Source organism: Vulpes lagopus, chromosome 14 (assembly GCF_018345385.1).
Source record: "Vulpes lagopus strain Blue_001 chromosome 14, ASM1834538v1, whole genome shotgun sequence".
Classification (NCBI taxonomy): Eukaryota; Metazoa; Chordata; class Mammalia; order Carnivora; family Canidae; genus Vulpes; species Vulpes lagopus.
Window position 1 is genome coordinate 9161588 of NC_054837.1, and position 11050 is coordinate 9172637.

The 11050-nt window shown below is 59.0% G+C and overlaps 1 protein-coding gene across 4 annotated transcripts in view; it reads left to right on the plus strand.

Moving 5' to 3' along the window:
* MED15 (mediator complex subunit 15) overlaps window positions 1-10417 on the plus strand; it is a 73299-nt gene extending 62882 nt beyond the window's left edge. For 2 of the 4 annotated variants that reach the window (XM_041728872.1, XM_041728873.1), the window contains 9 exons: window positions 5465-5601; window positions 5705-5832; window positions 5986-6120; window positions 6203-6266; window positions 7140-7206; window positions 7710-7870; window positions 7973-8139; window positions 8632-8730; window positions 9394-10417. In XM_041728872.1, the coding sequence (XP_041584806.1) occupies window positions 5465-5601; window positions 5705-5832; window positions 5986-6120; window positions 6203-6266; window positions 7140-7206; window positions 7710-7870; window positions 7973-8139; window positions 8632-8730; window positions 9394-9530 (1095 nt within the window). In that variant the 3' untranslated portion in view covers window positions 9531-10417. Of the gene's footprint in view, window positions 1-590; window positions 607-763; window positions 792-5464; window positions 5602-5704; window positions 5833-5985; window positions 6121-6202; window positions 6267-7139; window positions 7207-7709; window positions 7871-7972; window positions 8539-8631; window positions 8731-9393 lie in introns of all 4 variants that reach the window. The other 2 variants (XM_041728874.1, XR_005983774.1) reach the window with 2 other exon arrangements.
* Window positions 10418-11050: the final 633 nt, after the last annotated feature.

An 11050-nucleotide genomic window follows, 5' to 3' on the forward strand; every position in this document is an offset into this window, starting at 1 on the left:
GAGAGCAAGTTTGTGTGGCAGGAAAGTGGGCCCATAACCAAGGTGGCACGGAGGGCTCAGTGGAGCAGGCCCAGCTCCGCATTACCTAAGGCTGCACAGAGTCCTCTGCAACTCCTGGCTTGGGGCTCCATCCCTTGGTGCATCAAGGCGCCCTCAGCCCCGTTACCCACACACCTGTCACTAGCGAGTGTCCCCATCCTGGTCCCTTTGATTCTCAGCTCCGATGGCCTTGAGCAGCTTGTTTTCCTTTCCTGCAGCCTCTGGCTTGGTATCCATTGGGTCGACAGGTTGGGTGTTGGGTGTGAGGGAATGACCATGGCATCAACATGCAAGGCTGATTTTTTTATAAGAACAGAAGTCCCTAACATTTTGAGTATGTGCTACATGGTAGGCCTTGAATTACTTTTGTCTGTGGACTTGTTTGTTCTCACTGCAGCAGGTCACAGGTCACGCATTTAGGAGAACTCCCCATAGTCACCCCCTCAGCAGTGCTAAGTATCAACTGTTGGACCCCCAGCAGTGCTTGAGGCCAGAGGAGCCACCAACCCCTGTAAAATGGGCCAAGACACTCAGTGAAACCCTCGGCTCAGGCTCCGCAGCTTCCCTGTTCCCACCCTGGCCTCTCAGCAGGGTCCTGGCTTCTTCTTTTTTTTTTTTAAAAGATTTTTATTTATTTATTCATAGAGACACAGAGAGGCGGAGACTACAGGCAGAGGGAGAAGCAGGCTCCATGCAGGGAGCCCAATGTGGGACTCGATCCCAGATCCCTGGGATCAGGCCCTGGGCTGAAGGTGGCGCTAAACCGCTGAGCCACCCCGGCTGCCCAGGGTCCTGGCTTCTGAGCACAAACCTGCTCCCTGACACCACCCTCCACCTTGGGCATTTGGCCAGCCACAGACCTGGTTCCAGACTTGGTGTGCAGCTGCTCTTGTGTCTGTGTCTTTCTAATCTTGCCCCTCCAAAGCAAAGCTAGCTTATTCCGGAAATGCATCATTACAACATAGCCAGTGCTGCCCCTGCCATCCAGCAGGTGCCCCAGCAGAACTCTCGGCTGCTGGCAGCTCCAGGCCCTGGCATGAGGTGCTCAGTGCCCACAGTGCCTGTCCTCTTTGTTCCTTCCTTGGGGTAACAAACCAGGTTCAGAAAAACAGGCAGGATAGAAGGTCTGCTCTGTCAGCCCCTCATGAGGCAGGGCTCTCATCTCAGCCACTTCTGTGCCCCCAGCGTGGCCACAACTCTGCAGTGTGTCCCATGGCTGCATCTTCATATTGAGGGTGGGGAGCATTTCATGACTCCAACACCCACAACAGAGCAGGATTCTGTGCTGGACACATGCTGGACACAGTGCCCCTCGCAGGAGTCCAGGGGTGACATGGGGTCCCTGGCAGTGTAAGCTAGTGGCGTCACAGTGGGGTCCATATTCCTCTGCTCTGAAGAGTGACTCCTGGGGACATGTCATGTACAGGGGCCAGGAGTATGGGCAGTCCCAGGGAGGTCTGGTGGGCGTGGGTGGTCCCAAGGAGGCTAGAGGGTATGGTGCCACCAGCCCTCCCGGAGGTTTCTCCGTAGCACTTAGCTCCCCAAACGAGGCTTGCTGCCCCACTGCCCAGCAACCTGGCCCTGCCAGCCACCTTTGTCCAGCTGTGTCCCCTCTGCTTGAACCTTGCCTTCCTCTCCTCCTCCCTTCAGGCCGTTTATTGTGTGTAGGGTCTCTTCCCAGACACTTGTCCTTGCTCGCTAGGAAAGTAGATGGTCCTAAGATGCTTGGACTCCTCTGCTAGTCATGTGACCTCAAGCAAGTCCCTTTCCTTGTAACTCCCACTTCCTACATGTGATATGCAGGTGACAGCAGGCAGGCACTCAGAGCTCCCTCCCCTGGGAGGTGCAGCATTAGCGTCACCGACATGCGCTAGGCACGGTGACAAACATGCCTATGCCTCTGGCAGAACATGCCCAGAGAGGGAAAATGTAGAGCTAGGGCTGCGTTCTCCCCTCTGGAGGGCTTGGTATTTCGCTGAAAGGGGCATAGTCCTCTTGCTCCCCTCTGCCCTAGAAGCTAGGTAGACAGGATGTAAACCTGAAGACTGGGGCAGGGGAGGGTGTTCTCTCTTGTTAGCCGCCTTGGTAAACCATTTCTTTCTTTTTTTTTTTTTTTAATTTTTTTTTTTTTTAATTTATTTATGATAGTCACAGAGAGATAGAGAGAGAGGCAGAGACACAGGCAGAGGGAGAAGCAGGCTCCATGCACTGGGAGCCCGACGTGGGATTCGATCCCGGGTCTCCAGGATCGCGCCCTGGGCCAAAGGCAGGCGCCAAACCACTGCGCCACCCAGGGATCCCCAACCATTTCTTTCTTGACAGAGGCCTTTGGCTTGCCGCTCCTCGTCTTCTTTTTTTTTTTTTTTTTTTAATTTTTTTTATTTATTTATGATAGTCACAGAGAGATAGAGAGAGAGGCAGAGACACAGGCAGAGGGAGAAGCAGGCTCCATGCACCGGGAGCCCGACGTGGGATTCGATCCCAGGTCTCCAGGATCGCGCCCTGGGCCAAAGGCAGGCGCCAAACCGCTGCGCCACCCAGGGATCCCCGCTCCTCGTCTTCTATGTGTCTGTGGCTTCTCGGGATTTGGGAGGCCTGGGAGCGTGGGCTGTCTTAGGAGGGGATCGAAGGCCTGGGAAGGGGAATATGTTCGCTGCCAACTGAGTCAGGCGTTTTTCCAGAGGAGTTGTCAGGTGTTAAGAGATCTGGACTGCCTGTGGAAGGCTAGGGGTTTCCTGTGGCGGCCTGGAGAGTGGCTGCGGGGAGCTCGTGGCTGGATACAAGAGGCAGGCTTGGGGGAGGAAGCAGAAGCGCTGAACATGGCCCCCCAGCCTGGGCAGGCTGTTCCGGTTTGTGTCTTGTGGACTCTGTCTCATGCCCAGGAAGCCATGCGTGCTTGGTGGCTCCATGGAACCTAGAAGCAGAGCGTGTGGGGAAAGATTCCTGGGGTCGGAGTGCTGAGGGTGTCTTTTAAAATACAGCTTCAGGGATCCCTGTGTGGCGCAGTGGTTTGGCGCCTGCCTTTGGCCCAGGGCGCGATCCTGCAGACCCAGGATCGAATCCCACATCAGGCTCCTGGTGCATGGAGCCTGCTTCTCCCTCTGCCTGTGTCTCTGCCTCTCTTTCTCTCTCTGACTATCATAAATAAATAAAAATTTAAAAAAAAAATTAAAATACAGCTTCATGGGCAGCCCGGGTGGCTCAGCGGCTTAGCGCCGCCTTCAGCCCAGGGCGTGATCCTGGAGACCTGGGATCGAGTCCCACATTGGGCTCCGTGCATGGAGCCTGCTTCTCCCTCTGCCTGTCTGTCTGTCTCTCTCTCTCTCTCTCTCTCTCTCTCTCATTTTCTCTCTCTCTCATGAATAAGTAAATAAAATCCTAAAAAAATAAAGTACAGCTTCGGATATTTAGGTGGGAAGTGAACTGTGTGGTGGCCCTCCCGTTGCGGTGGCTTTACACTGGCCTTGCGCTGGCCATGATGCCCTCAGGCACCTCATTTCCCTTCAGAGAAGCCTCATCTCCCTTCAGACTACAGACAAGAGCCAAACACCTTCTAGAAGGGACACCTGCTGGAGCAGTAGCTAAAGCTGAGGCTCTTCCCTGGGGCAGGTGGGGGCAGGTGGGGCCCGCGCCATCCAGAGGGAGGCCAGGTGAGGAGGTTTACACTCAGGAAGAGGGCACATCAAGAGGCAGCTTCAGGGAGCACAGGGCAGTGTGTGGCAGCAGGTCGGGGTGAGGGAAAGGGGAGGTGATGGCGGGGGCTTCATAGGAAACCACACCCAGGAAAGTTCCTGGCCTAGCAGGCCAGGCCCAGGGTGTGGGGCCCAGGGCCTGTACTTCTCCCTCGGCACTGTCTGCTGCTCGGCATGGGCTCTTCCAAGATGGCCTGTTCACCTTCCTAGTCCTGGGAGTTCATCGCTACTTGAGTGGATTCCGGAACCTCTTTTTTAGAGCAGGGGTCATGCTGCCTGCCCTGGGCCTCCTGGTAGCCCAGCACTGTGAAACGCACATCCCACCTAGGAGAAGCCTGCTGCACTTGGTTCAACTCAGCAGCTAGGCTGCCCCAGGGCCCATCTCTGCCCTCGCTAGCAGCATGAATCACCTGGGACCATTTGCTTCACTTGGTAGAACAACTAGGCCCACCAGTTAGGGGCTTGAGCTTGCATGTTCCTGCCCATCCACTCCCTGGCTGGGTGCCTGGTCACAGGTGGTGGGACAGCTCATCCTGTTTGCCCATGGACTGGTGGGCCAGCGGCTTGTCTGGTGCCACTCTGACCCAGCTGTTAAAAGTGTGATAACGTAGCCTCCATACCCTCTGCCACGCCAGCATCCCGTGCAGCTTTGTCCTGCACACTCGGTGGGAGTGGAACGGTGCTTCTTGTTGGGAGTTTGGCCCAGTGGCACTGGGAGAAAGGCCAGGGCCCTCTCCCCAGCCAGCAGAATGGGCAGGCAAGGAGGGTGGGCATCCTGTTTTTCTGGTAGGATCTGTGTTCTTACAAATTTTCTTTTTTGTTCCCTGATTCGAGGACCAAGAGACTAGCAACCCCCAGAGTGAGCCTAACCCAGTCCCCCAAGCAGCATGGCAGAGGAGTGTATGGGAGGGAGCTATGAAACCATGGCTCCAGTGTCTGGAGTGCCCTGAGAGAAGCACCAGAGTGGGTCTGTAGAACCGGACGGTCCCAGAGTTGGGTGTGGGGGTTGTGGGCTGAGCCCCAGGAAGCAGGCTCTAAGGGGACATGCAGCATATGGGAGCTTGGCTAGGGTGTGGGAGAAGCCACCGCTGCTGACCCTTGGAAGCTCTGAAGTGGGCAAGGCCTGTGGGTTGGTCCTGGCTGGGCCCTTATTACGCCCTCACCACGTCCTGGGCGAGGCAGCTGTTTGGGGCTCACTCTGCCAGTCCAGACCGGAGGTCCTCAGGCCACACATGCTGGCAAGGCCTGACACAGGGCCGCTTTGCTCCCATTAAACATGAGACACAGCCTCCCACTCTGGCCTGAGGGCTGAGGGGGCTCGTGGAAGCACGGAGGAAGGTGGTCCCATCTGTCACAGGCCGGGAAGGTCAGGTGGCACCATCCAAGGCCATAGGTCTTCTGTGGCTCCCACACCTGACAGCCAGAAACACGGGGATGTCCTGTCCCAACCCAGAAGCCTGTGGACTTCATGGTCTCCCTGCCAAGGAACAAGGGCTACCCAGCCTGGCCTTCCTGCCAGTACCTCAGTCGTTGTGGACTCATGCGTGTGGATCCTCGGGGTGGGGGGCTGTGCGCACATTTGTATTCATGGGGCAGGGTGTGCGGGTGAGGCTGAGAGGGTGACGGGGCTTCCGTGTGCAGACGATGTCTGTGAGCCTGGGCTGGGGGTGGGAGCAAGGCTGCAGCAGGAGGGAAAGTGACGGGTAAGCACGCTGAGCCCCCTCCACTTCCAGGTCAGCCAGAACAGCCTCACCATGCTGTCCTCGCCGTCACCAGGCCAGCAGGTCCAGACCCCACAGTCGATGCCCCCTCCCCCACAGCCGTCCCCACAGCCTGGCCAGCCCAGCTCCCAGCCCAACTCCAATGTCAGGTAGGCTCGGCCGGGTGGGGGGGGGAGCTCCCCACCTGGCTCCCAGGGCGAGCCTCACCTCGTGCTCCAGCTCACAGGTGCACTGGCTTTTGCTTTGCTGCAGCTCCGGCCCTGCCCCTTCCCCTAGTAGCTTCCTGCCGAGCCCCTCCCCGCAGCCCTCCCAGAGTCCAGTGACGGCGCGCACCCCACAGAACTTCAGCGTCCCCTCCCCGGGACCTTTAAACACCCCCGGTAAGTCGGGCCTGGGGTGGGTGTGGCATGAGGACCAGAACCCCTCGTGTAACCCACACATAGCCCTGCAGGTTGAGGTGCTGAGGCTCTAGATCCCCCACCTAGAGAGTTTGCAGAAAGCCCGGCCTTTGCTCACCACGTTGTATCCTGCAGTGAATCCCAGCTCCGTCATGAGCCCAGCTGGCTCCAGCCAGGCCGAGGAGCAGCAGTACCTGGACAAGCTGAAGCAGCTGTCCAAGTACATCGAGCCCCTCCGCCGGATGATCAACAAGATCGATAAGAACGAAGGTGCGGCTGGACTGAGGCCTGGGTGCAGCGGGGTGGGGGGAACACCCTAGGTGCGTGTCTTAGTGGCCCCTCTCTGTCCCAGACAGAAAAAAGGACCTGAGTAAGATGAAGAGCCTTCTGGATATCCTGACGGACCCCTCTAAACGGTGAGCTTTGCCCCCCAGGCTCCTGGGGGAAGGACGGTGCTGGGCCCGTGGCTGGCTGCTTGGTTGGCCCAGCCTCAGACAGGCATTTGGTGGTGACATGGAGTTTAGAAAAGGGGCCCTGGGGCTCCACTTAGATGTGTCTGCTGGGGCTCCAAACCCCTGGCCCCCTACCTTTGCCCTGCCCCTGACTTACCAATGGCCTTGGGCAAGTGACTCCATCTCAGGTACTCCCTCTGCACAAAGGGGCTCACCTGAGTTGGCTGGGAAAATGAAACAAGAGGATGTTGAGAAGCACTTGTAAGACAGTGGAGCACCAGCTTCTCAACATGGCACACACACCCCCGCGCCTGCCTGCCAGTTGCAGGGCTGCTGTGAGCACCAGAGTTTGGTCAGCGCTACAGAACTGCATGTGGACTGGCCTTTGGGTTACATCCCTATCCCTGCCTCAGCTTAGGCTCTGCTCCCATCTAGAGGATCTCGCTTTCATTTACTGGGCAAAATGCTGGAAACTGCAGAACTAGGCCTCTCAGATCTGGATTGCCCTCCAGACCCTCTTGGATTGATACTTCATTGGGATTATAGTGCTGGGGGGCAGGGGCCTGACCTCTGTCCCTCTCCGCTGATCCATTGCATTTATGCCCTAATCTGCCAGCCAGGACTGAGCAGGCCTGGGGACTGAACCATCTTGCCTTATGCTACAGATCTAGGAATAGCTAGTCAGTGGCTAGGGCTCCTGTGGAGGGTTCTGGTGGCCAAGGCTGGCTCCATCCCCACCAGGGGAAACCGGGCAGGCAGTGCTTGGGACCAGCACTCGAGAGCCACCAGTGCCCCATCCTCGAGCAAGAGGGTCAGCCACATCCCCTGTCCCCCCAGGTGCCCCCTGAAAACACTGCAGAAGTGTGAGATTGCCCTGGAGAAGCTCAAGAATGACATGGCCGTGGTGAGTGAGGCGCCATGGCCTGGTGGTGGTCACAGAGCCACAGGCATCTCTGGGGGGAACAGGGCTCACCCCACAGCAACTCAGAACCACACGCTGGGAGAAGCCTTCACAGCCAGGGGGCACACCACCCAGCCTGGGAACCTTGCCCAGGAGGCTTCTTCTAGGTCAGGTCTGCTGTGGGGGAGGAGAGTACGTGTGGGAACATGGGAGAAGTCACCCTCCCGCTGTAATCTGTGGGTGTTTCCTCCATGCCCCAGGTTCACATCTCTACCATCATGTTTCTATCCGCCCTGCCCACCAGAAGGCCGAGCCCTGGGGGGAGGGGACCTCTGGGGAAGGTCAAGGCCGTAGAAGGCAGGAGAATGCATCCAGGGTCAGCTGTATTTGTCTCCAGGGGGCAGAGGTTATGGGGAAGCCATGAAGTCTGGCTGTGAGGATGAGGACCTTGGGGTCTGGAAAGCCTCCTCGAGAGTGGGCTGCTTGACCCCACTGTCCTGTCGCAGCCCACACCACCGCCGCCTCCGGTGCCACCGACCAAACAACAGTACCTGTGCCAGCCACTCCTTGATGCCGTCCTGGCCAATATCCGCTCACCTGTCTTTAACCATTCCCTGTACCGCACATTCGTGCCGGCCATGACCGCCATCCACGGCCCACCCATCACGTACGTACAGCCCGGGGCTCGGCCTCGTTCTGGGTGGTGGGCGGCGGGCCATGGGCCACAGGCCACAGCCTAGCGGCGTGTGACCACAGCTGCCTCCTCCAGAGCCCCAGTGGTGTGCACCCGGAAGCGTAGGTTTGAAGACGATGAGCGGCAGAGCATCCCCAACGTGCTCCAGGGGGAGGTGGCCAGATTAGACCCGAAGTTCTTGGTGAATTTGGACCCTTCTCACTGCAGTAACAACGGCACTGTCCACCTGATATGCAAGTTGGGTGCGTACCAGGGGGGCGGGGCCGGTGCTGCGGGAGAGTGAATCCGGAACTCCAGCCCCCAGGCTCTGCCGCTGCCCCCAGCCCCAGAGCAGACCCAGCCCAGGCCCACGTGCTCCATCGGGACATGAACTGGGCCTGCCCGGATAGGCACACTCCCACCCTACCCGGGGGCCCACCATCCCCGCATCCTCCTGGATCCTCACACATACCTGGCCTGGGATGTGCCCTGAGCGCTGAGCCCTGAGCCCATGCACTCCCCTCTCACCGGCCTGCCAGGGAAGCCCCCTCACTCCCACGCGGATAAGGCTCACTTGCCTGAGGCCCTAGGGAGATGTGGAAGCCTGGGAGTCAGAGTGATCTCCAGACTTCACAGCAAGCCTCAGCAGGACCTCCTGGGATGTAAGAGTCCTGATTGGAATAGGGCTGTGAGGCAGGGCGGCTTGGGGTCTGGGGCCTGGGGCCAGGTCACAGACGCAGCCACGTGTGTTGCAGATGACAAGGACCTCCCAAGTGTGCCACCGCTGGAGCTCAGTGTGCCTGCCGACTACCCTGCCCAGAGCCCGCTGTGGATTGACCGGCAGTGGCAGTACGGTGGGTGAGCCCAGAAAAGAGCCGTGGCAAGGCTTTATGGCTGCGGTCTAAGGGCCCTGGCAGGTGGGGGTCACTCTGGGCGACCAGGGTTTCCTCTGTGCCCCCGCAGCTGAGGGCCCTCCTGCCTTTTCCTGGCTGCCCACTTAGAGAGAGGGGGTCCCTGTACCTATCATGTTCTTCTGTCCATCTTGCATCTGCAGGGCAGCCATGCTTAGTGGGTAAGGGGTAAGCAGGCCCGGCCCCCCCACCCCACCCCCTGTGGGCCTCTGCAAGGCTGATGCAGGAGCACAGAAGGAGCTAGGTCTCATGGGGACCCATCTGGGTGACACAGCTTCAGACTCGAGGTCCAGAGAGAGCCCTGTTGATGGGGGCCAGTGCCTCTGCAGCGCAGAGCTGGTGCATAGGGCTGAGATCCCAAGGCTCTGAGAGAAAAGTCCTGGGCTCCAGACCTGTGCACATTCTAGCTCTTTACTGACTCATGAGCCTGGGAGGGGAGCCTGTCGGCCACCCCACTGTGTGTGGGAGATGGCCTCCCTGGTCACATTGGCCAGGCAGATTGCCCCAGACGCCAGCCCTGTGACTGCGGGGCAATCTGTTCCTAGAGAGCAGCCGTGCAGCCTGGGGCCGGGTTTGCAGTGCTCACGGCCCGCTGCTCTGTTGCAGATGCCAACCCCTTCCTGCAGTCCGTGCACCGGTGCATGACCTCGAGGCTGCTGCAGCTCCCCGACAAGCACTCGGTCACAGCCCTGCTCAACACCTGGGCGCAGAGCATCCACCAGGCCTGCCTCTCAGCCGCCTAGCCACCCACCTGCTCGGGGACCACGGGGATAGCCGGCAGCCGTGTCAGGGCTGCAGAGGACATGCACCTCGTGTTGGACATTTCTAGGTGTTGGCTCCCTTAGAGAGCCTGGGCTTAGATTAGCTTTCCTGCTTTTATCTTCTGCCTTGGGGACCCGCCAATCATTCTCCCACACTTGTACATGCCTGGGGCAGGTGGCTGTGGAGCTGGCGACATCAGCGGTGGGGTTGGGACTTCCACTGCGGAGTCGGACATGCCACCAGCCCTGTGCGCTCCTCCTCGGGCTGCTGTCCCCTTGGCCTCTCCAAGGCCCATGTCCTTCCTCAGTAGCACGGGGGAGAACTCAGGGTCTTGTTAGAGCCTCTTGTGTGTGTGCCAGAAAATACTTCTTGTTTCTGTGGGGGAACGTGGAGGGCATAGGAAACTCTGTAAACACACACAGAATTCTCTGGTCACGGTTTTGGGTTCAGACCCTGCCACCATTGGCCTGTGGGACATGCCACAGGGAAGCTCCTGGATCCAAGGGCACTGGCTGCATCTCAGAGGGAAGGTCGGCCTGCAGGCCGTTGTGAATCCCCTGCCATCGCCTGGGCCTTATACCTCATGGCATTCTCCCTTTAAGCCATGGGGGTCTGCTCAGCACTGTGGGTGTGCCTGGGTTGCAGGGGCACCTGGGTGGATCCTGTACCTGGCACTGTGCCCACTCAGTGGGCACTTGGGCCTGCTCTTGGGTCAGGGTGGTGTCCTGGGGACCTGGCGTCCTCAGAGCCACTCCAGAGAGCGAAGGCTCCCTGAGAGGGCATCGGCCCTCTGGTGAGGAGAGGTTTCCCCTTTTCTATGTGCACTACCGTGTCATCTGTGGTTCTTATAATAAATTTATTATTCCTGTGTTTGTCATGAATCAGTCACTATGTCCCCTCCCTTCCGAAGGAGGGGGGACCACTGTCCAGTGAGGAATGCTGTTGGGGCTGAGCCGGGTTCCCCTCCTGGGAGGTGGCCATGGACGGCCAGATCTTAGTTCATCCCTTTCTGAGAGTGTCAGTGCCTCACCCTGGCTCACCCCCGGGTTTCTGGCCAAGTTCTGCCTGAAGCGAGAAGAGGCAGAGATTAGCCTGAGGAAACGGCCAGTGGCACCAGGAGCACTGGCCTGCCAGGGGAGGGTGGAGGCCAAACTGACTGCATCTACACCCCCCAGGAAGCTGCGGTTGTGGCGAGTGAGGGGTGGTGAGGACCTCAACAGGATGGGGTGGGAAAGTCACAGGGTGGGCCTAGTGTCCTGGAGAGGCGCACTGTCCTGTGGCTGTGGCCCTCCACAGCGGAAGGCAAGCTCAGCAGAATGGCTCATCAGCTGTGTGTGTCAGTGTGGGGGCCGGATGGTGCCGATGGGGGTGGGTGCCTAGCCCTGTGCCCAGGGACAGGAAGCGCCCCCTGCCCCGAGGAGGGGAGGAGGGAGAGCACGCTGCACCTGCCCTTGTCTACTTGTCTGGTTGCAGGGCAGCCACCAGGCCCTGGATGAGCCCT